Source organism: Mesoplodon densirostris, chromosome 2 (genome assembly GCF_025265405.1).
Source record: "Mesoplodon densirostris isolate mMesDen1 chromosome 2, mMesDen1 primary haplotype, whole genome shotgun sequence".
Taxonomy (NCBI): domain Eukaryota; kingdom Metazoa; phylum Chordata; class Mammalia; order Artiodactyla; family Ziphiidae; genus Mesoplodon; species Mesoplodon densirostris.
In genome coordinates, this window is record NC_082662.1 from 174,753,947 (window position 1) to 174,779,017 (window position 25,071).

At 38.2% G+C, this 25,071-nt stretch overlaps 1 protein-coding gene and 1 non-coding gene across 3 annotated transcripts in view; both read left to right on the forward strand.

The window, feature by feature from the left end:
- RAB3GAP2 (RAB3 GTPase activating non-catalytic protein subunit 2) overlaps nt 1–25,071 on the forward strand; it is a 99,948-nt gene that overhangs the window by 52,336 nt on the left and 22,541 nt on the right. For both annotated transcript variants that reach the window (XR_009531241.1, XM_060091424.1), the window contains exons 10-21: nt 6,820–6,968; nt 8,168–8,247; nt 8,371–8,460; nt 10,214–10,353; nt 12,444–12,660; nt 13,183–13,326; nt 13,564–13,646; nt 13,999–14,063; nt 17,318–17,408; nt 19,654–19,781; nt 22,201–22,414; nt 22,800–22,897. Coding sequence is in view for 1 of the 2 variants with exons in the window: in XM_060091424.1 (XP_059947407.1) it covers nt 6,820–6,968; nt 8,168–8,247; nt 8,371–8,460; nt 10,214–10,353; nt 12,444–12,660; nt 13,183–13,326; nt 13,564–13,646; nt 13,999–14,063; nt 17,318–17,408; nt 19,654–19,781; nt 22,201–22,414; nt 22,800–22,897 (1,499 nt within the window). In the remaining variant the exon portion in view is untranslated. The remainder of the gene's footprint in view (nt 1–6,819; nt 6,969–8,167; nt 8,248–8,370; nt 8,461–10,213; nt 10,354–12,443; nt 12,661–13,182; nt 13,327–13,563; nt 13,647–13,998; nt 14,064–17,317; nt 17,409–19,653; nt 19,782–22,200; nt 22,415–22,799; nt 22,898–25,071) is intronic.
- Nucleotides 1,504–1,635, forward strand: LOC132484786 (small nucleolar RNA SNORA36 family). The gene has a single exon (XR_009531335.1). It is a non-coding gene; the product is annotated as a small nucleolar RNA SNORA36 family (small nucleolar RNA).

Below are 25,071 nucleotides of genomic sequence, written 5' to 3' on the forward strand. Positions count from 1 at the left end.
GGAGGAACTTACATCTTTCTCCTCGCCACGTTAAGAGTCACTGAAGAATTCTGAACAAGAGAATGGTATTATCACTTAGCCTGTTGGAAAAATCACTTTGGTGGAAGTTTAGAGGTTGCAGTGTAGGGGTCCAGACTAGAAACTAGGTGCAGTAAGGGAAGCTGTAATTATCTTGGTAAGAAGTAATGGGCATCTAAATTAAGAGTAGAAATGGGTGTGGAGAAGAAGGAAATGCTATTTTAAAATATATACCTGTTTTTTTCTGTTTAATAGTATAGTATATGCTTGTTAAAATTTTCAAATAGTACATAAAAATATAAAGAAAAAAGGACTGTAAATCCTACAGTCTAGAGATACTCACCATTGGCTTTGTGGTAAACATCCTCACAGACGTGTGTAAGTGCAAGTGTAATATGTGTATGGTTATGCAGAGATATGTCTTCATTAAAAGGGTTCTATCACGACAACTACATTGTAGCCCTTTTCCAATCGACATATTACAAAGAGGCTTTCACAAAAGTTTTGCTAAATATACATTTTCTCAGAGTCCTAGTAGAAGACAGATGGCATCCTTGAAATAGGATAATTGAAAGAGGTTTTATTTGCAGAGAAACTACTTATACAGATGTGGTATAGGAGAACCACAAAGGATAGTACAGCGTCTTGTGGGCTAATTAGCAGTGCAGCTGTTAACCACTCCTAGGCCTAAATTCTGCTCATTGGAGATAATGAGTAGAATCAGCGCCTTAAGAGCAGGATGGCTTTTGGCCAGTGGTCACAAGGAAATAGATATCCTGTTTTTGTTCTCCTTTCTGTCTTTGATGTCCTGGTGAGACTTCCCATTGTCTGAACCCAACTTGAAGTCTGGGCTAATAATATGCACACGCTGGCTCCTTGGGGCCAGCAGGGAGAGAAGGAAGGAGTGTGAATCCAGAGGGGGGGAACAGAAGATACCTGACACGCATATCTTTGTGTGTTGTTGCATTTCTGGTACAGAATACAGGTAGACCTTGTTTTGTTTTGCTTTGCTTTATTGCGTGTCACAGATACTGCTTTTTTACAAACCCTGTATTGAGCAGGTCTGTTGGTGCCATTTTTCCAAAAGGATTTGCTCACTTCGTGTCTCTGTGTCATATTTTGGTAATTCTTGAAATATTTCAACCCCTCTACCAGCAAAAAGATCATGAGTCACTGAAGGCTCAGATGATGGTTAGCAATTTTTAGCAATAAAGTAGTTTTAAATTAAGGTAAGTATGTTGTTTTTTTAGACATCATACTATTGCACACTTAACAGACTACATACAGTATAGTGTAACCATAATTTTTACTTGCACTGGGAAACCAGAATATTCATTGACTCACTTTGCTGTGATATTTCCTTTATTTCAGTGGTCTGGAATTGAACCTGCAATATTTCCGAGGTCTGCCTATAATCTGTAATAACCACCTTGTTGGTAGACATTCGTTTGTCTTTACTTTTTGCTAACATAAAAATGTGTGAAATTCCAAAGTGTTGAGTTCAGTTCAGGGTGACTTCCCTGTTCTGTTAATTAAACTTTGGAACATTGAGACAGGCTAGGAGAAATGATTGGATAGAAACTATTATTCTATTCATTTATCTCCCAGCCTACAAAATGAAAAAAGAAAAGGTGCCATGAGCTTTATTCTGTGTACATCTTTATGTAGAGGTCTGACTAATTCATTCAACAAAGAAATGAATGAATACCTGTTACATCCCCCGGCACTAATATTGGTGCTAGAAATACAAGGCTGACAGTACCCCTGCCCTGATGAAGCGTACATCCTGGTGATGGGGAGACAAAAAATAAACAATTAAACCAAATGAATAAATAGGGTAATGACGAAATGTTAGTAAGCATCATGATGAAAATAAGCAGAGGGTTATGACAGAAGTAAAGGAAGAGGGGACTCTGGGTAGACTGGTGAGCAGAGGCCTCTCCTGAGACATGCAGGATGGGAAGAAGCCGAGATAGAGGCCCGGGGTGGGGGGAGATGGAAGACTGGAGGCTTAAAGAAACAGAAGGGAGGTTGATGTGACTTGATTGTACAGTGAGGGGGAAATGGGACCAGGTAAGGTTGGAGATGTAGACTGGGGTCAGCTCACATAGGTGTGAGGAGTACGGGTTTTATTCTAAATGCAGCGGACGTCATTGATGGAGTCTAAGTAGGGGATATTTAAAAATATCCCTCTGACTGCTCTTTAGAGAGAGGCTTACAGAATACAGAGAAGACCAGCAAGGAGTTTGTTGCAATAAGAGAGAATGAGGACTTGGTCTAGGGAGGAAGCAGTGGTGCTAGAGAGAAGTAGACAGGTTGGAGATGTATTTGCACTTGCTAAGGGATGGGTATTAGAAACGAGAAAAGGAAAATAGTCAAAGACTTCTTAGCTTTTAAGTTTAAGCAGCTGATTGGATGATCAGGCTATGGCTGAAATGTGCATAGAAGGCAGAGATTTGAGTGGACAGGTGGAGAGTTGTGTTTTTTACAGGTTAACTTCTGACACAATCAGACATTGAAATGGCGATGCCAAGTAGACAGTTGGATATACGAGTCATAAGGTCAGGAGAGAGGTCCCGATTATCCATATAAATTTGGGAGGGAATGGTTAACTGTGGAATGCGTCATAGAATTCAAGAAAGGAGAAGGTCCATTGGATTTGACAACATAGAGCTACCTCTTCATTGACTCTGATCTGAGAAGTTTTAAGTGGAATGGCGAGGATGAAAGCCAGATTGGGGTACGTTTAAGAATAAATATTTCCACCCCCTACTTTCAGAACTCAGAAACATAAGAACAGGCAATCAACTCACAGCATCTCCATTTTGACTCCAGTCCTGACCTCTTCACTACACTTCTTCCTCATTTTCCAACTACTGAACATTTCCCCCGGGTATCCAAACTTAACAGATCCCAAACAGAATTCTTGATGTCCTCTCCTCACACTTGGTCTTCCTTCGTTCTTCTCTCTCGTCTTCGTCTGCTTTTGCCCACACCAAAAGCTTTTGAGGCGTCCTTGACTGTTCTCCTTTTCTCACACTCCTCCTCCAGTCCACCTTCGTCTCTCCTACCCCCACAGTAGATCCTGAGTCTGACCGAGTCTCTTCTCCATTGTTGGCAGCACAGTAGTCCATGCCACCATTGTCTCCTGCCTGAACTGTTGAGGAGAAAAATATCTTAACTGGTCTTTCTGCTTCCTTTCTCTGATCTCTAAAATCTGTTCACCACTTAGCAGCTAATGTGATCCTTTTGAAATACAAGTCATATTTTTGTCACTTCTCTGCTCACAACCTTATAGTGGCTTCCCATCTTAATCCTGATAAAACCCAACGGCCTTACGGTGGCATCCAAGGCCTGACATTGTCTGGTTTATGGTACCTTTTGACTTCATCTCCTGTAGAACTCTCCCCTCCTCACCGCCCTGTTCCACCACGCTGATCTCCTTACTGATCCTCAAATACACCAAGCATCCTCCCACTTTGGAGTCTTTGTAATTGTTGCCCTTTCTGCTTGGAAGGTTTTACCCAGCTAGTCACATGGCTCTCTCTCTCACTTCGTTCAGGTGTCTGTTCAAATATCATTTTGTCAAAGAGGCCTTCTTTAGCCAGTATAATAGACCTAGAAAATTATCCAGTGAGTTTGACTTTATGGAAATTTATATTAAGAAGAACTGTAAGGTGTTTGAAAGTGTGGAAAGGCCTCAGTTGTTCAGGGAAAACCCTAAATGACAAGGTAGTAATAAATCCAGAAAAGAAAAATTCACATCTAAGGCAGTGTCATTACAGGAGGCAACTTGTCTCAGCAGTGAGTTCTTTATAATGAGAACAGAGTGTGAATTTAAAAATTGAGATATGGTTATATTGGAAGAATATGGGAGGAAAAAGAGGGGCTGTGTATGTGCTATGTCTTCATTTACCTTAAATCAATGAAAAATAATGCTAAAATTGGTGAATCAAAAGACAACAGTCCTCTAGAGCCCACCAATTTGCCACAATATAGAGAGTAGGAGAGAATGTTAAATAATACCACAGGGATGCAGTCAGCAAAATCTAGACTGTAGGAAATTAGTGTCCAACAGCCTGGTTTCTTCTGTGAATAGATTTCAAGAGATTTGGGCATGGGAGGGTAGAGGGGCAGAGAAAGACAGTAGGATTTGGGGCTGGTGTTGTACACGCCCATTTGTTTGTGGTCCTTACGCTAAAACTCAGGTGTATCGTTCTTCTCGGACAATGATCAGCTCTTTTGGTGCAGACAGCAGAGAATGCAGAAAGTTTAGGTCAACCAAGGGTAAGATTGAGCCGGGTGAGTACGTAGAGGAAGAGGGGGACAGGGGAGTCGTGCAAGAGAGTGATTGTGATGGAACACAAATCAGAACCAGGTAAGAAGCGAAGTGATCACATGAGTTACTGGATAAATAGTGTGAAAACGGTAGGAGTAATGTACTGAAACTCTTAATGACATGTAGAATTATTACAGGGGATTACTAGAGTAGTTAAGATGGAAAGCTAAGAGGTGGTGGTCAAAAGGTGGTATGCTTAAAATCAAAGTTTCAAAAAGTATATAGTTGATAGTGACAGGATGCAAGGGATGGCATTGAAAGTGGATGACCTTACTGAGTGAAGTAAGTCAAAGACAAATATCATATGATATCGCTTATATGTAGAATCTAAAAAAAATGGTACAAATGAACTTATTTACAAAAAAAGAAGAGTCACAGGTGTGAAAAACAAACTTATGGTTACCGGAGCGTGGCGGGGAGGAGGGGGAGGGATAAATGAGGAGATTGGGACTGACATATACACACAACCATGTATAAAATCGATAACTAATCAGGACCTACTGTATAGCACAGGGAACTCTATTCCATACTCTGTAATGACCTAGATGGGGAGAGAATCTGAAAAAGAGTGGATATATGTATATGTATAACTGATTCACCTTGCTGTACAGCAGAAACGGGCATAACATTATAAATCAACTGTAGTCTAATAAAAATTTTTTAAAATTACATTTGACATTATTAATAAAGATTGTCAATTGTACTTATTATGTTTCAAAATGATATTGCGTTATACCTGGCTGATAACTTGAAAGTTCTGTAGTTATAAGAAATGACAAAGTGTTATTGAATTTCCTATATAATGAAAAAAAAAGTGGATGACTTAAATTGTGGGAAGGAAGAGATCATTCATGGCAAGGATGGAAAGAACTGGTCACCCATCTCTTATGAATGGGTGAGAATAAATCCACTTAAAATTTTGGATCCATTTTGCTGGATAGCTTGCAGCCGTTTATACTCACACCTATAGTGTGTGGGAATATGAAGAGAGAGTATTGAAACTTAAATTTCAGTTCCTATGTGACACCATTCAGCCTTTGATGTGCTGGTAGAATAAAGCAGAACTTACGCCAATTTTAATCATGTAGTAAAGACATTTTGTATATTGAATCATGAATTCATTCATAAATATGAGACAGGCATTATAATCTTTCAGAACAGTTCAGCTTTTGTAAGGATTATTTGATGAAGTTAATCCCTAAATCCAGTAAGTTGTTTGCTTATGAACTCCCTAAAAGCATTTCCCTTACCAGGCTTCTTCTTCAGGAGCAATGCATTTTTTGGACCATTTGCATTCACAGTCGAGGCCGTACACATATGACAATTAGAATAACTCATGTTCCATTCTGCAGTGTGTTTGTGTTCGGAACCTCTCAACCGGGTATCTTCACGTACCATGAGTACCCGAGTTGGAAGACGCTGCCCAAGGCCACATGTGTTGGAATCTAGCAGGATCTTTACTTTCTAGATCTCTAAGCTCACTGTCCCCCTCCTTGTCTCCCTGCCACCTGGTGCGTTTAAATGGCGCTGGCTTCTCTGATGCCCCACACAGCATGTGGGCGTCAACATTCAGTCTGTCTACTTCTGTTCTTAGAGCCTTGAGGAAATGAACACTACCTCTGCATTGTAAAAGCCTGGGGATTTCTGGACTGCAGGGTATCAGTAGATGTTTGAAAGGGTTTATTTTCACTGCGTTGGGAAGGATATGGGAGTACAGATGCTCTCCTACCTTTTTGGTCAGGGTGTACGTCAGCAGCACTCTACAGTATACAACATCACAGTACTTGATACAATTTTTTTAAAAATGTAGATCCCCTTTGAGCCTGCACTTCTGTTTATGAGGATTTGCCATACAAATGGACATATATAGATATGCACAGATCTATCAAGGATATATGTTGCAGCATTATTTGTAGTGGCAAAAGGTGGGAAACAACATAAGTGTCCATCAGAAGGTCAGATCAGTTATGGCATGGCCACACAGTGGAATACTCAGTGATTTCCAAGAATGAGGCATGCCTCCTTGATATTTTATTAAATTAAAAAAAAAAGGCACACATCAGTTTATTTGGTGTGCTGACATTTATGTGCATACAACATTTCTGGAAAGCAGCCTAAGAAACTGTTTCAGTTGTTACCTCTAAAAGTGAACTAATACCTGGAGATGTTGGTGGACTCTCTCTATATATCTTGCACCATTTGAATTTGTATCTGTTTAAAAAATTAATATTTAAATTTTGTAGTATTTTATAGCTTAGAGATATTATAGGTGGCAACTTTAATATCTTATGAATGTCTTATGGCATTGATCTTGTAGCTTTTGAAAATGATTTTTGTCTGTTAAATGAAACTCAGCAGTTAGCATCTTACAATGGAGTTGAAATAAAAATCTAATAACCTAAAATGACAATGTCATTTCAGTTCATTAAAATCATGTGTTGTTATTGCTGTTTTATCATTAGGTATTATGACTCTGTCCCCTTTTGATCAAATGAAGACTGCCTCCAATATAGGTGGATATAATGCAGCAATTAAAAACAGCCCACCCGCCATGTCTCAGTATATCACTGTAGGGTCCAATCCATTTACGGGCTTCTTCTATGCTTTAGAGGTAAGTGTTTCATCACTGATCTTGATTTTTCAACATATCTACAAATTGGGATGGTAACATAGCCTTAGAAAGATTAAGCAGTTTACATTTCTAAGTTTCAATGTAAGCTAAAATTAGTCTCAACTCACTTTCTTCTAAATTCTTTAGATTAACTGAGAAGGTACTAGAGTCGGTGTAATACAAGCGTCCTTCTTTGTTTCTGATGTCCCGAATTCTTAGTTGAGTTGTCTTTAAATATTGGTGCAGTAATCAGAGGCTTAGTGTTGTTATTGATGTCAGCCCACCAGGGATTTGAGTAAATGAGGAATTGTAAAGACAGAGCAAGCCGCCAACTATAGTTGATAAAATGGTGAAAATTGCTTCCTAAAATTGGGAAAAATTAGGTGTTAGATTTGGTATCTCCTGTTGTTCGCTTAAACAGCACCCTTCTCAAAATGGTTCAAACCATCTTTTTGCTTTAATAAAAATACATTTAAAAAAAAAAAGAGGGGGAGGGATAAATTAGGAGTTTGGGATAAATATATACACACTCCTATATATAAAATAGATAAATAACAAGGTCCTACTGTAGAGCACAGGGAACTATATTCAATATCTTGTAATAACGTATAATGGAAAAGAATCTGCAAAAGAAAAAAATATATATATGTACACATAGCTGAATCACTTTGCTATACACCTGAAACTAACACAACATTGTAAATCAACTGTACTTAAACAATTTTTTGTATAATATAAAACATTTCTAAATAAAAACTGGTTAAAAAATGGAAAGAAAAAAAAAAAAGAGGGTAAAGGGCCAGTTGTATATGGATAAGAAATCGGCAGCCCTGGTAGAAAAATGCCATTTTAATGTCCTAGTTTAAATTTTTTTCATTAATTACAGTTTAAAGAGGAAAATCCTAAAGATAACTAAACTACTAGTGATTTTACTTTTTTTTTTCTTTTTTTAATTGGCTGTGCCACATGGCTTGCAATATCTTAGTTCCCCAAACAGGGATCAAACCCGAGCCCCCTGCAGTGGAAGCACGGAGTTCTAACCACTGGACCAACAGGGGATTCCCTTACTTTTAAACTGTAGAGTTAAAACTTTTGATTATATTGCTACCTCCTACCTTTTTAAGGTACATCTCGTTTAGAAAATATATTTTGTTTATCTGTCAGCTGTTGTTTTCTCTCTCAAATGTTCTGTTTTTCAGGGAAGCACGCAACCATTATTATCTCATGTTGCACTAGCAGTGGCAAGTAAACTCACTTCAGCTTTATTTAATGCTGCCAGGTAATTACATCACAATTTAAATGATCTAATTTGCATCTCACTAGGTTTTAACTTATATTTTGATAGTCTGCAGTTTAAAACTCTGGAAGCCCTGGTTTTAGTCTGAATTTTCTTTCTTTTCAGTGGTTGGCTTGGTTGGAAAAGCAAGCATGAAGAAGAAGCTGTCCAGAAGCAAAAACCCAAGGTTGAACCAGCTACCCCATTAGCTGTAAGGCAAGTCTGTCATGCTCTTCTCACATTTTAGTATTTTTAGGAATGCGCTCTTGAATTAATGGTCTTTCTGTGTGCTTAGCTGATTTGTTGATTTCCTGAGTCTTTGGAGCTTCTCAAAGTCATTAATGTGGAACTAATTTTTTTATATATATATATAAATTTATTTATTTTATTTATTTATTTTTGGCTGCATTGGGTCTTTGTTGCTGCACGCGGGCTTTCTCTAGTGCGGTGAGCCGGGGCTACTCTTTGTCCTGGTGCTCAGGCTTCTCATTGCGGTGGCTTCTCTTGTTGCGGAGCATGGGCTCTGGGTGCACGGGCTTCCGTAGTGGTGGCACGTGGGCTCAGTAGTTGTGGCTCACGGGCTCTAGAGCACAGGCTCAGTAGTTGTGGTACACAGGCCTAGTTGCTCTGCGGCATGTGGGATCTTCCTGGACCGGGGCTTGAACCCGTGTCCCCTGCACTGGCAGGCAGATTCTTAACCACGGCGCCACCTAGGAAGCCCAATGTGGGACTAATTTTTTTCCACCAGAATGTACAGTCCACGAGGACAGTGATTCTTGCCTGTTTCATCACAGCTGTCTCCCTGTCATGTAGTGGGGGCTCAGTGTGTATGTGTTGAGTGTGCTCTTCTACAAACACCTGTACACTTAGCTTAAGTTGCAGGAAAATTGGTTTTTTGATAGCTGTTGGATTTCTTTCTGTAAAAAGTTCAGTTTGTCATTAAGCTGTAGAAACTCAAAAAGGACTTAGTGATTTCTTTAAAAAATAAATAAATAAAAATGGGGGGTCCCATGTATCCAAGCACTCTTCAACATGCTGGCTTGTGCTTCCTTGCTTCAGCAGTGCTGTAGGATATTTAGTGGATTTGTCAGGTTTTGTGGGGAGTGAGTATGATTTTTGCCTGATTCAGTTTTTAAATCATTTTTTATTACCCAATAGAAAGGGAAATAGAAACCTCCCCCCCTTTTTTAGATGTTCTTCAACTAAAGAGATATAACTAATTATCTGTTATTAAAATTGATTAAAGATTATCTTCCAGGGTTTCTTCCATCTTAAAGTATGTTATAACACATCACATTTTCTAAGATCACCCAAGAATCAAGAAATAAGCCAAATGGCCCTTATGCATCCAAATAGATGTAACAAAGTTTGAGTACTTTGTCTCAGGGACTTTTTCAAAATGAGCTCTTCTGGTCCTTTCTCAGTACCTCTTTACTTTTATTTTACTCACAGTTCTAATAAGATTGATAATAGACCAAGAGCAGTTTACAGATAACTATTTAGAAGAAGGAACATTCTTGTACTTGCATTGGTCTCAGCAAGATATGATATCTAGAAGAAAAAAAAAAAGAACAGATCAGAAATCAGAACTACACAGATGCCTGTGTAGGAACAGAGTATTCTAAAATTTAGTTGGTTGTGAGGTTATTGTTTCCTATGATGTATCATTTAATCAAGGAAATCTAGTTGTACTTGAGACTCTCTGAAAATAGGTTGTGGATACCTATATAGAAAATCTCTGAAATGAAACCTAGGTGTTTTTATTTTGTAATAGAAGAAATTTCCTTATGCATTTTGTATTGCAAAATGTGGTGTGATCAGTTAATAAATTAGGTATTAATCCATAGAAAGTTCACATTTCTTTATATAAAAACAGATTCAGCCTATTTTGTGAATGCATTTCATTATTCTTTTATGTATTTCTAGATTGCACTTTGATTTGAGCTTTCTGTTTTCTTTCAAATATCAGATTTGGACTTCCAGATTCCAGACGCCATGGTGAAAGTATATGTCTGTCTCCATGTAACACGCTGGCAGCAGTAACAGATGATTTTGGCAGAATTATTTTGTTGGACGTAGCTAGAGGAATTGCAATACGCATGTGGAAAGGTACTTTCTTACAAAAATCCAGAAAAAACAGTTAATTTGCTTTCTAGCCCAGCAGTTGGACAGTGTTATCCTTTTTCAGCTTCTGGTTGATAACAGTGTTTAATTCTTTTTTTTTTTTTGTGGTACGCGGGCCTCTCACTGCTGTGGCCTCTCCCGTTGCGGAGCACAGGCTCCGGACGCGCAGGCTCAGCGGCCATGGCTCACGGGCCCAGCCGCTCCGCGGCATGTGGGATCTTCCCGGACCGGGGCACGAACCCGTATCCCCTGCATCGGCAGGCGGACTCTCAACCACTGCGCCACCAGGGAGGCCCTGGTGTTTAATTCTTTACGTTTATGCTTTTTGTTTGTTTGTTTAAACCATAAACTCAGATCAGCAGCACTTGACCCAGTAGTCTAACTGATATATCCTTTAAGTCTGACCAACTCATAGGCACTTTTAACCTCTTCCTTACATACCTCTTTTCAATTCTCACCGTCATTGTCAATTCCTGAATTCAGTTTCTTGCCCCCTCGAATGCCAAGTCTTTCAGATTTAAGATGGCAAAACCTAGCAGAATTCATTTTTTTCCCATTTGACTTCCATATCTACGTGCTTGGGTCAGTTCACTTAAGTGTCTCAGTAACTTTGTCAGTTAGAAGTTGCATTTAGTGGCAAACAGTAGAGCCAAGGGTTGATACGATGTCACTGTGATGTCCTCAGGAGCTCAGTTTCCTTCCATGTAGCTTCCCCATGCAAGGTTATCTCATGGTTCATATGGCTGCTGAAGCTGTAGCCTTCTTATCTGCATCCCAGGAAGGAAGAAAGGGAAAGGAGGACTGCCAATTTAGTCCACTTTGAAGATACTTTCTGAAGTCTTGTCAAGCTTTTTCTACAATACATTAGCCAGGACTTAGTCACACGGCCAAACTTAACTACAAGGGAGACTTGAACATATCTAGGCACATTGTCAACCTGAGTAAAATAAAATCTCCTTGACCAAGGAAGAGGGAAGAATGCATTGTTTGAAGTGATCTGGAATAGCAACATGTCAGCTCAGACTACTGGTTAGAAATCACAGTTTGGGTGCAATCTGGTCTGTTTTTAGCATTGTGAGGAATAATGGATTTGAGGGCCAGACTGAGGCCACTATTAACCTTCTTGCCAGAGAATTCCTGCAGTGTTTACCTGCCACATGTTTAAGTGTCTTTAGAAATAGGTTTTAATGCTGCAGATACATCATTTCTCCCTGAAATGGTGTTTGTCTTCTGAACCAACATCAAGGGTATGTTCTCAGCAAGACTTTTCCAGAATATATACCAGCCGGTCCAGATCCACTATGGCGATCTTATCGCTACCACTGTTGCCTGTCCTTCTGCAGCTGGTGCAGTCTGTCGTTTTCCTCCCTGTCCTGGAAAGAGAGGGATCAGTTGCCTGTGAGCGGGGCCACCCTCAAGTGGAAGACGTGTCAGCTGCATCTTTCTTCTCACAGGCCGGAGCTGTTTCCCATCGCTCTGCAGCCCATGTTTTCCCTCTGTCTGCACATCACCAAGGGACTTGAATAGCAGGGGACCAATTTGATCTTTTTCTTATATTTTAATTGTATTTTTAAGTCTGAACCTGATAACCTCCCCAGAATTTTTTGAAAAGAGGGAGGGAGGGGAATGAGATGAGGGAAGGGTGCTCACGAAGCCTCCGGGATAACTGTTTTTTTCTTAAAGAAAAAAAAGTGATCAGAAGCAAATATAGCAAAATCTGAAGTTTTAATAAGACTTGGTGATTTAGTATTTATCATAATTATTATCTTCTTTTCTGTTTAATGTATTTCATAATAAAAGATAATGTACTTTTTTTAACATCTTTATTGGAGTATAATTGCTTCACAATAGTGTGTTAGTTTCTGCTTTATAACAAAGTGAATCAGTTATACATATACATATGTCCCCATATCTCTTTCCTCTTGCGTCTCCCTCCATCCCACCCGATAATGCACTTTTACAGCTTTTCTTAAGGCTCCCCGCCCCGCCACCAGAAACATCCCAGAGTGCTTCAGGAGGCTACTGCTAAACCTAGATGACATAACTAAGTAGCTTTCCTTTCCTCTGTCTCCAAGGGTATCGAGACGCACAGACTGGTTGGATCCAAATTGTAGAGGACCTCCACGAAAGAGTGCCAGAAAAGGTGGACTTTTCCCCCTTTGGAAGTCCTCAGGGTCCAAGTCGAGTAGCTCAGTTCCTTGTGATCTATGCACCGCGGAGGGGCGTTTTAGAAGTGTGGAGCACACAGCAGGGCCCTAGAGTAGGCGCTTTCAACGTGGGAAAGCACTGCAGGTAAGCTGCAAACGCCGGGCCTTTTCCTGGTTACAGAAAGGAATGCTTTTGTTAAAGTAAAGCTTTTATTAAAGCTACTTATTAGATTACAAGTTGTTTGAGAATTGAAATGTCCTTTATTATGTTTTTTTCCTGCGAGTGCCTGGTATATAATTAAGGATTAAGTATTTAATAGCAAAGGAATCTGATTGAAGAGGCCGTGATATGCTACTGAATTAAAGTCAGCTTTGGAGCTGCTATTTGTCCCCAGCCCTTACTTACACTGTGGAGGCTCTAAAGGAAAGATTCTTTCCAGTTCCCCTGGTGATGATGTTGAGTGAGGTGAATGCTTTGTTTACCACTGCAACTTAGACCCTGCTAGTTGGGTTCTGCTTTACTTATGTTTTTGGTTTCAGTATTTATTTGCCTTACTGATGCTTCTGAATTGATAATAATGTAGGGGTCCCAAGCTGTAATAATAGCACCTTTTAACATTTTTCGTTTCTCTAAGATTTTTACCATATTGGTATGTGATTTCCTCAGGCTTCTGTATCCTGGCTATAAAATAATGGGCTTAAATAACGTTACCAGTCAGAATTGGCAGCCGCAGACTTACCAGATCTGTCTGGTTGATCCAGTGTCTGGAAGTGTGAAAACAGTAAATGTCCCTTTCCATTTAGCATTGAGGTAAGTTGTATCACGTGCCAGCTTACTTATGTCCCTCTGCTAACTTTTCCTGGTCCTTTATTTGCTGTTTGTTTTACTTTGTTTCATAGCTATCATTTTGTTCTCTTTTCTGATTAGACTGATAACCTTTAAAGTTAAATAGGAAGAATAGAAAGGAAAAAGAAATCTGGAGCATGTCAGAATTAGAAGGAAAACAGTTTCACATGCTGTAAGAATTTGTTGTATTTATTGTTTTAGTGATAAGAAGAGTGAACGAGCCAAGGACATGCACTTGGTGAAGAAACTGGGAGCCTTACTGAAAGCAAAATCTCCCAATCTTGGTAGGTGTCCTTCAATAAAAATGAAGCAAACTGTTATGTCATTTTTTAAAATTAATAGAATATTCTAAATGGAACAATCAGAACACTTCAGTGCATTTATGAGCTACTTCAACTCCTTTTTGGAATGAGGTGAGGTACAAGTAATCATGTGTAGTTTTTACTGGAATTACTCTGGAGGATGAAATGTGCCATTGAGGGAGTATTAGAATCGGTAACAATAAAACAGTACTTTCCGAGAGAACGCAGAAATCCTTTAGACTGACTGATACCGCAAATACATGATTTTTTCTTTCAGAATAAAGTTTAACTGTCATAAAAGTGAAAATTTTACTTTGGTTAATTTTCTTTCTAGATTTGATTGAAACAGAAATAAAGGAATTAATTCTCGATATTAAGTACCCTGCAACCAAAAAACAAGTAAGTGTATATAATAAATGGACTTTCTTGCTGAGTAGCTAGTACATATCCTTCTTAACAAAATCTTTTTTTTCCTATTTCCCTCCAAACATGACAAGCTAAAATCTTCCTTTGTGTTTTCATGCATGTTCACCCTTTTTTATATTCCCATGTGGAAGCTTCTATTGTTTCTTTTCTTCTTTCTTCTTTTTTAAATTAAGTAATATTACCATACATGGAAACACATGTGTTTTATACATATAAACAAACCCATACATAACGTATATTCAAATTGAATAATAATAAGACAACGATGTGTATGACCACCCACCTTAGGAAACAGAATGTTACCAGGAAGTCTGAAGAGCCGTGCACGCCCCTCCTCCATCCCGTCCCCTTCTCCCATCCCTAAGGGAACCAGTCTTCAGAATTTTGTGTTCCTTACGCTTTTGCTTTTCTTTACAGATACAGCATTTCTGTATGGCTCCTTTAAAACATATTGATGCATTTTCTGCTTTTTTAAACTTTGTATGAATGGAGTCACGCCCTGTCTTCTTCTGTGACTTACTTTATTCCTTCAGCATTGTGTTTCTGGGACTCATCCCCGTTGCTGCCTGCAGCTGCAGTTGACTCATGTACTGTGCTATAGGAATTCCACTCCGTGACCACCATTTGTTTGTTCACTCTCCTGTCAGTGGACATTTAGCTTGTTTCTAGTTTTTTGCTATTAACAGCAATGATAGTGGGATTATCCTTGTACATTTTTCCTGGTGCACATGTGTAAGAGTGGAATTGCTAGGTATGAGCTTTGGCTGTACTAGTTGATGATAAATTGCTTCTCAAAATACTCGTACTAATTGGCATTCACATTTCTACTGTGGAAGAGGCCTTGTTGCTCCACAGCCTCCGCCTCTCATGATATAGTCAGACTGGTTACCTTTTCCAGGCTCCTGCTTATAATACGGTAACTCATTATATTACTCCCATTCCTCCTATCCAGGTCCCTCATAATGCTGCTCAGGTTCTAACTATGAATTCTTACCTGACACATCAATCCTCATGGATGCCTATGAACTCTACTTTTAATCAGAACCAGAGAGCTAATGACTATAATCGTCCCTCAGTATCCTCAGGGGCATTGATTTCAGGGACCCCCTGTGATACCTAAATCTCAGGATGCTTAAGTCCCTTATATAAAATGGTGTAATATTTGCATATAACCTATGCACATTCTCTTGTATACTTTAAATCCTCTCTAGATTACTTGTAATACCTAACACAATGTAAGTGCTATGTAAACAGTTGTAAATACAATGTAAGTGCAATGGAAGTAGTTGCAAGTGTGTGGCAAATTCAAGTTTTGCTTTTTGGAACTTTGTGGAATTTTTTCTTTCCAAATATTTTCAATCCATGGTTGGTTGAATCTGCAGATGCGGAACCCATGGATACAGAGGGCCGACTATACTTGTTTTCTAATTATTTCATGTATATTAGTCAAGCTCCCCAACTTTTTCCTCGTTACCTCTTTTAAGCTCCTTCAAACAGGGACCTTACCAAATACGTCATTTTCATAATGCACAGCATCTAAAGTAGTGGGATGAGTTAGTGAATACTAATTTCTTTCTATCCCTTTTATTCTACTGTGACAGTCTTTTTTCTTTTTTAACATCTTTATTGGAGTATAATTGCTTTACAATGGTGTGTTAGTTTCTGCTTTATAACAAAGTGAATCAGTTATACACATACATATGTTCCCATATCTCTTCCCTCTTGCGTCTCCCTCCCTCCCACCCTCCCTATCCCACCCCTCTAGGTGGTCACAAAGCACTGAGCTGATCTCCCCCGGCTATGCGGCTGCTTCCCACTGGCTATCTGTTTTACATTTGGTAGTGTATATATGTCCATGCCACTCTCTCACTTCAGCAGTCATGTTTTAAAAACGCTGTTTATCGTTTTATTGTACAACAGGCAAGTCTCTGACTTTTAATTGAGTTTTCCATTCCACTGACAGCACTCATGGGCTCTCATCTTCCTCCGGGCAGCCTCCGTTATTAAAGGGACTCTTGTGAGAAGGTGGGCATGTGGAGAGGCAGTTTAGGGCATCGGTCCTGGAAAGGAGGCTCGTAACCCACACAGTTCTTGTCATTTTGATACCATCTTTCTTATCTTACATCGTGGAACAACAAAATTGGGAAACTTCAGCATATTGCAAACTGTCTTCTTGATTTTCTTTTGTTTTACTCTACTACTGAATTTTGTATGAAGCTATGAATTTTATTAAAAATACTAGACAAACTAACAGTGAAAGTTGTGTATTATTTGACAACAGTTAAGGGAGAAAAGAAACCAGTTTAGACTTTGGAAGACTGAATAATAGGACAGTGAGCCAGCTGCTAGCTTGTGTAATAGTAGACAGAACAGAGGCAGATTACATTTTCCAGGGTATGTTGCCTCTTTGGGTCACTTTCTTTATATCCTCCACCCAGTTGCCTCATCATAGGCCGGACCAACCTCTTGAGCCGCCCTCTTCGCCCACTTCTCCACAGACACACAGAGTTGTTGTGTTACAATCTGATGTTTGTCTCATGCCACATTCTTAGCCTACCTTTTAGACTATTTAATCTCATCAGTCAAAATCCAATTTAATGTGCTGATATGAACAGCTAAGTAGGAACTTCAGGTGCTGTGTCTGACCCATTTGTGATTCTGATGGTTGCTTCTTTAGGCATGACGAGGGATTTTGGAACTGATGATGACCACTCTTAAATATCTACTAGTGGGTAGGAAGAGGGTAGGTGGGGAGTGTGTATACATACGTCTATCTAGCATGGCCTGTGGATTCAGCCAGCCATGCTCAGGTGCAGTAATATAGCAGGAATTAAGTTATTGTCTGCTTTTATTATTGACATGACAATGACAGTGTCTGCTTTTCATTTATACCTATAGAGTATAGACTTATTCAGACTCTTATTGGTGAATACCTTTATCTCTGTTTCTGTTTTGTCTTGGCCATTCTGTTGAACATCAGTTGCCTTCTAAGTTGTTTCATTCTCAGCCTGGACTTTCTGTCACTGTACCATGTTTGGCATGACATGAAATTGATTACATAGTACTTATGATGCAACTTTAACTCTCAGGTAAGTATAATAAAACATCTTAAAAATGGAGCTTCCCTTTGAAACTTGGGGTAGTGAAAGTATAGGCATAAATGTAAAATTTAAAAAACAAAATCATTGCCTTCTAATTATGAGAATTGTTCCATATCTTTCTTCTAGGCATTGGAAAGCATTTTGGCAAGCATACGTTTACCATTTTCCTGCCTTAGAAACATCACTCAGACTTTAATGGACACTTTAAAAAATCAAGGTAATAGGATTTGTACTGACTGAAGTTTATGGTCTCAATCTCAAATTTTATAACTCTGATGATAGAAAATATTAACTGCTTATGATGCCATCATGTTACTGTATTTTTTAATTAATTAATTAATTTTTAAATTTTCGGCCAGGCCGAACGGCTTGTGGGATCTTAGTTCCCTGACCAGGGATCGAACCTGAGCCCTCAGCAGTGAAAATGCAGAGTCCTAACCACTGGACTGCCAGGGAGTTCCCCATCATGTTACTTTAATGTGGAAATAATATATATATAAGAAAGAAGGAAACATTTCATACCTTTAGTATTGGGGACTTTTTAATTCCCTGTTGCTGTTTTAATTCCCTGTATGCTGTTGATCTTCCTCTGAGCTTTCTCTGAATATGTTGCCTCTGTTTCTTACTGTAAATATTTTTCATTTGACTCCATCTACTGGGAGGAAAGATATAAGTATAGAATGATAGGAAGTGATTATTGTGGTAATAGCTGTAGAGCGTTGTGAAAGCCATTGGCAGGAGGGGACGAGATGTCTGGTGGTAAGCAAAAAGCAGCCAGGTTCTCTTGCTGCCATTATGTCTTATTTAACTTTAAGTAATGTTGTTTTGACTATGATAATGATTAAAAAAAAATTCTAGGCTTTGATTTATGTTTTGTTAATGTATGGAATCCACATTTTTTCATCCATGTCCCTCATGAACGGAGCTAGGGCTTCCAAAATCACAGACTATGATTACATGACCAGTTCTGTGTTTTCTGGTTGTTTTTTACTGTTCAGAATTTGTCTGGAAAAGAATTACATCTGTAAATGTGAGTTTGTAACTCCACATTCTGTCCAGCCGAGCTAGAAAAATTTAATTTATTCTGAATTCCTAACATCATTTAAAAATGTAGTGTGTGATGGAGTGACTTCATCTAGTCATGACTTTTTGCTTGTTGTGTAAATATGAAATCAGCTGTGTATTTAATTATATTTAAGCCAACTTAGAGTAGCTTAATAGATAAGTCGTAATATGCTGTTTCAGGACTTTAAGTGTCCTAATTTTGAGAATTTTTTTTTCCAACACATATGTAAAGCTGACTCTTGGTAAATAGTAAACTCCTGTAATGCATACAGCTTGTTAGAAATACCTCTTTCAAAAAGTATTGGGCTTCCCTGGTGGCGCAGTGGTTGAGAGTCCGCCTGCCGATGCAGGGGACACGGGTTTGTGCCCCGGTCCGGGAAGATCCCACGTGCCACAGAGCGGCTGGGCCCATGAGCCATGGCCGCTGAGCCTGTGCGTCCGGAGCTGTGCTTCGCAGCGGGAGAGGCCACAGCAGTGAGAGGCCCACGTACCGCAAAAAAAAAAAAAAAAAAAAAAAAAAAGTGCACTGATAAAGCCCCCCTATCCCCTAACGCCTTAAAAAATATCATAATTTATTAAATTAAAAATTATCTTGCACTAGCTGGGAGTAAACCAGACACCATTGTCAGAGTTCTGTAACATCACTAGTTTCAAGTTCTACCCATAAATGAGACTCCTAAAAATGTCAAGTATTTAGTATGCTAAGTTTTATTATGGCTATAAGAACTTGGACAGTCTTCCATGTTACTATATCCCATATCAGAGCTCTTGGGAATTTTCAGTGTCTGCCTTTTTAGAGAATAAGTATTCATTTGTATTAGAAATAAATATTTAAATTGTCATATGTATTATACAGAGAGTATTTTTCCAGCACTAACCTTGAAAAAAAAACCTGATTGATGGAGGATATTAAGTGGAATTCTACTTTTTGCCAGGCTTTCTTGAGGATACATCTGTCACAATCCACATTTTCTGGTTGAATTATAATATCTTTGACCATGATAATAAGAAGAGCCAGGCACCTTTCTATTTGTCTTTCCTCAGGGTGTGAGCATAATAGACGACATACGATTGACGGGGTGAGGGAGAACATTTTCAAACCTGTTTCCAAATCATTTATTTAAATTTGAGTACTAGACTAAAATATTTCTTCTTTCTTTCTTTCTTTTTTTTTAATGTCCCCTTCTATTAGAGCACCTTATTTCATTTAAAAATTTAGACATTTTGCCATGACGGGAAAAATTATTTTTGCCTTCTTAATCCATTATAGCTTAAGCATCCCAATATTTAATAAAATAGAACATCAAGGAATTATGTAATATTAAGAGATTTAATGAAAGGCCTTTTTTAACCAGTCTGTTAAATATATCTCTTTATTTTTTCCTTCTACCTTATAGAGCTTGAGTGTGTTGATGAAGGATTGCTACAGTTTTGTGCCAATAAATTGAAATTACTCCATCTTTATGAGTCTGTCAGTCAATTAAATTCCATTGATTTTCATTCGGACACGCCATTCTCTGATAATGTGAGTAATCCCATTATTCATTATAAAAAATAATCTCTTTGATTATTTTTTATTTTTTTAATTGGTAGTAAAGAAGTAGAATATTAAGGTTTTTTTTTTTAGGTGTTAAAAAAAAAAAGTATTTTCTTTACAAGACCTTCTGCTGGCTTTCCATGCCTTGCTGCTAAATTTATATTATTTAGGCTAGAATATTGAACTTACTGTTAATCCATTTTTAATACCTAGAAGCATTCGGTTTTCCTTATTTTTTAAGGTTACTTCTTACAATACAACTTCTTCTGGACAGGGTTTGCCAATTAAAATATATGCAGTTTACTGAAGTAGCAAAATTTTAATTTCTTTTAAAGAAAAAAAAAAGATTCTGCCAAACAGAAGAGACCAGCTTTTCTGTGTTGTTGTTAGCAAGCTCATACTGCTCTGTTGTTTACTATGTAATGAAATACATTTTAAAAAATATTTTATCGTACATCAGAGTGTTTAAAGTAATTGTAGAAAATGTTCTGTGTTTTTATTCTATAAAACGTAAAAACTGATAGCACCTTGTAATCTTTATTACAGTGCAGTGTTGCTCATTTCTGAGAAGAGTATACAAAATTCTTACTTTCCATCTAGAGAAATCGAATTTCTCCTGATAGAGAAAAGAGAGAAATATTGTCCTCTCTTCCCTCGACTACTATGTGACCTTGGCCAGGTTGCCTGGCATCAGGGCCTCATGTCTTTTATTTGTCTAAAGGAAAATTATTAAGGTGATTTTTAGTGATTTTTCAAGTCGCTGGTAATGCTTTTAAAAAACTCATCTGGTGTATCTGAAAGTTAATTGAGTTTTAAAGTGGATGCCTTTTATTGTAAATGCACATACATGAATAAAAATTTTTAAACAGAAAAATGAGAGAAGGTTTTCCCTTTGTATTGGAAATAACCTACAAGTCCTAACATCTTTTTTTATCTTTGGGGTTCTAGATGGATTTTATAAAGCATTTTAACAATCTTCACAATAATATTCTGTGAGTGCCATTATAAATGACAAAGCCATTTTTCAGGAGCTTTTGTTTTGCTATCTACTTCACCAATAGAGAAAAATCATTTCAAACAACAGAAAAGTTCAAGTTGATTAAGTTATGTCTATAGGATTGCCTGGACATTTCATAGATTCTTCAATGCCTAAATTTTTTTTTTATAAAATCAAAACTATCTCTCTTGAACCCTGCAAAAGAAACTTAAAATATATGGCATTAATAATCCCTTGTAGAATTCATTTCCACTTGATAGCCCCAATATAGTGTGCAAAAGAATTATAAACTTTTAAAAATCATTTGACAGATTGTTCTTTTTTATTATTTTTTTATCTTTAAAATGCTTTTAAAGAATTAAAACCGTATTTTGCTGTAGACTTATTGGATCCTTAAAAAAACATGCAGTCAACTGGCTGAATGGCTAATTTTGTACATACAAAACTAAAATTCAAATCTAAACTAATTCATTTTCGCTGTCTGTAGGACATAGTTCATATAAGTTTGGTATAGCATTGAACCACCTGTGTGTATTCCGTAGCATTTTGCAGTTTACTACTTGTTCTTAAAACAACATGCATAAGTAAATAAATAACAAAACTGCTCTTGTTTAAGAATGCAGCTTTAATCATGTAGCATGAGGGGAAGAAAGTTTTGCTTGCTATGGTGAATGTGTGCATTTGTGTCTGTGTGTGTATGTGCATGTGTACACTTGTCCCTAATTTAGAAGAATAATGGTAGATCAGGAGATGTTTCTGCACATAAGGTATGTAAAAACAGTTTGAAAGGCTGGCAGGTTATATCTCTGCAGCCCCAAGAGCCACATAGAGGATTTATATGTAGATACAGTGAAGATTGTTTTCCACTGCTTTTATTTTATAATGTTTATGCTGCTTAATAAACAAGCATTAAATTTCAAGTAGTTCTTTAGTTTCCTCGGAATCACAAGCGTTAGCAGTTGACACCCTTTTAATATTTTTTTATTCAGCAGACAAAGGTTCATTGCAGGGCCAAGCCAGGAGAACAGGTGGCTCATGCTCAAAAACCCCAAACTCTCTGATGGTTTGGGGGGAAAGGCTTAAATTTTTTTTCTGATTAAGCAATAATACATGTTTATTAAAATTTAGACATTTTAGAAGAGTATAATCTCAAGAAACTTTCTAAAAGTGGTACTTTCAGTAATATGTAGTATTTCAAGATTAGTTTATGTATATAACCTCCTACTCGTGAATTGAGAGTAAAGTTTTAAGCAGAGCATATCATAGCTATCACATTAATTCAAAAGTCATCATCTTTTGCTTATAGTCTCGCATTTCACTTCAGATGATAGCGTTGACACTTATGGAAGAGTCAGAGAAAGAGACATGGTCTATTCAGAACTTTTTTTTTTTTTTCCCACTATATTTAAGGACTTGGCTGTGTTACTAAGGCTTGATGAAAAAGAACTTCTTAAGCTCCAGGCGTTGTTAGAGAAGTATAAACAAGAGAACAGCAGGACTGCCGTCCGATTTTCTGATGATAAGGATGGTGTGTTGCCTGTCAAAACATTTCTGGAATATTTAGAATATGAGAAAGATGTGATCAACGTAAAGAAGATAAGTGAAGAGGACCGTGTGGCTTTAGGTAGGTTGAATGAGAAATTGCTCTTTGAATCCTCCCTATTGTAGATGAAAGCCTGGGAGGAGCTTATAGCATCTCAGAGATTGAGTTTGTTTTGAAATTAATTAACCGAAGAATTTAATGTGTGTTTTACAGTCCACAGAAGATCCTCTGGACAGGTAGGCACTGTGTCATACAAGTTGTACTGAATTAGTAAGTACGCTTAGGAGACAGTGTCAGACATGTGATGATTTGCCTTCTGCTTTAATCACTTAAGCCAGTTAAACCATTGATTTCCCTTCTCTCGTGTTGTTTTGCTCCTCTGGGGATCTAGGTTGCAGTTCAGGAGGGTTGTGAGTCCAGATGGTAAGTGGTCATTGATGGACGTGTCTTGTTTTTGTTTTACCAGGCAGTTTCTTTTTTTGGAGGTGTTTATGTGGAGAAAGCTCCACTGAGGATATGTGTCACGCTCTGGAGTCAGCTGGACTTAGCCCCCAGCTGTTGTTGGTAAGGCTTCTTGTTTCTGGCTGCTCTTCGTCCTTGCTACTATCACCTAGACGTGTCAGTCTCTCTTTTTTTTTTTCTTTTTACCACTGTCTAAAGCATATCATAGAACATACATGAAAACTTCCTAAAAATGATCAAGGAGGGCTTCCCCGGTGGCACAGTGGCTGAGAGTCTGCCTGCCGACGCAGGGGACACGGGTTCATGCCCCAGTCCGGGAAGATCCCACATGCCGCGGAGCAGCTGGGCCCGTGAGCCATGGCCGCTGAGCCTGCGCGTCCGCAACGGGAGAGGCCACGACAGTGAGAGGCCCGCATACCGCAAAAAAAAAAGAAAAAGAAATGATCAAGGAAATTTATAATCACCGTATTTAATTGAATAATATTACCTTACTTTTCTCATTCTCTGTAAATTATAACCAGCATATTCCATGGTTGGCCTAGAATAAATTTAGAATCTGTCATGTATGCACGCATTTACAATGGACTGTGATCTTCAGTAAACATGTTCATATTAGAACTAAAAAGATCTTATCTGGAGAACAAAATGAAGTTCCCTTAAAGCATTATAGAATTATCAAACATTCCCAGACTTTGAATATATATTAGGAATTAATGTCTGTGCTATAACAAATGCAAATTAAAGAATCATCCAATGGAAAAACTACGACACTAAATTTTCACCCTTTCTGAAAAGGGCGGGGAAGTTACCCCACCATCACCGTCCTGCCCTCTACCACCTCTCACATGTACACATACACATACTCTGTCACAGCCACACACACATCTTAAATTTTGGCCAGGATTTGGGCATTCCACCTCTATGAACTTGTTGACTGTATTAACGTATTGTTTTAATTGAACATGTAAGCCCTTTAAAGATGGATTCTGTTCTACCTCACTCTGCAGTGTATATGTCAGGAAGGAAAGCAGTTAAAGATACACATGGTTGCGCGTGGATGTCCATAAGCTGCTTTATTCATACTAGCCACACACAGAAAACTACTCAGTGCCCTTCGGTGGCACATCCTTACCATGGAACACTCCTCAGCAACAAAAAGGAATAAACTCTTGCTACAAGCAGTAGCTTGAATAAACAAGGAAAATATGCAGATAGAATAAAGCCAATCTTAAAAAGATACATACTACCTGATTTTATTTTCATAACCTTTATAAAATAACACAGTTGTAGAGAGAGAGGACAGATGAGTGGTTGCCAAGGGTTAGGGATGAGTGTAGGGGAGGGGACGGGTGTGGCTGTAAAGAGTTAATAGGAGGGAGTCTTGTGCCGATGGTAGAGTCGAGTGTCTTGATCGTGGTGATGGTCATGTATGCCGTGCTACACGTGATAAAACTGCATGATGCAAAACGAGTGCCTGTATTACCGGTGAAACGTGTGTCAGCTTTATGGATTTTACAAACGACAGTGTCTCGGCTTTGTGTAGGATGTTAACATTAGGGGAGACTGTGGGAAGGGCGCACGGGACCTCCGTGTGCATTCCTTTGTGCCACCAGTGAATCTATAATCGCTTCAAAGTAAAAAGTTAAAAAGAAAGGAGACAAGTATTACCTGTCACTCAAAATTGTGATGCTTAAATAGACGAACACAGAATACTACTTTTTTCCGTTGTGTTTAATCAAGTTCATTTAAATTTGTTATCTACATTAAATCGGGGTTAGAGAAAAACCTGGAAAAAACAAACCTCACACCTTTACCTCAAGCCATATATAAAATTTAAGTCAAAATGGAACATAAATATGAGGTAAAACTCACAAAACTTACAGAAGAAAACACCAGAGAAAGCTTGGTTTAGGCAAAGGTTTCCTAGGGTACAAAAAACATGAACTGTAAAAGAAAAATATTGATAAACTGTGCTTCATGAAAATTCAGAACTTCTGTTTTTTAAAAGACTGTTAAGAAACTGAAATGGCGAGACTTTTTCAAAACAGATCTGATAAATGAATTGTGTCCACACTGTACAAAGAATTTGTACAACTCAGTAGTAAGACAACAGTACCGTTTAAAAATGAGCAAGGAATTTGAACAGACACGTGACCAAAACACATACATACAAATGGCAAATAATCAATCACCTGGAAGATGTTGAACACCATTAGCCATTAGGGAAATGCAGAAATAAAACCAGTACGGCCTCCGTCCCAGGAGGCCTAAAGAAG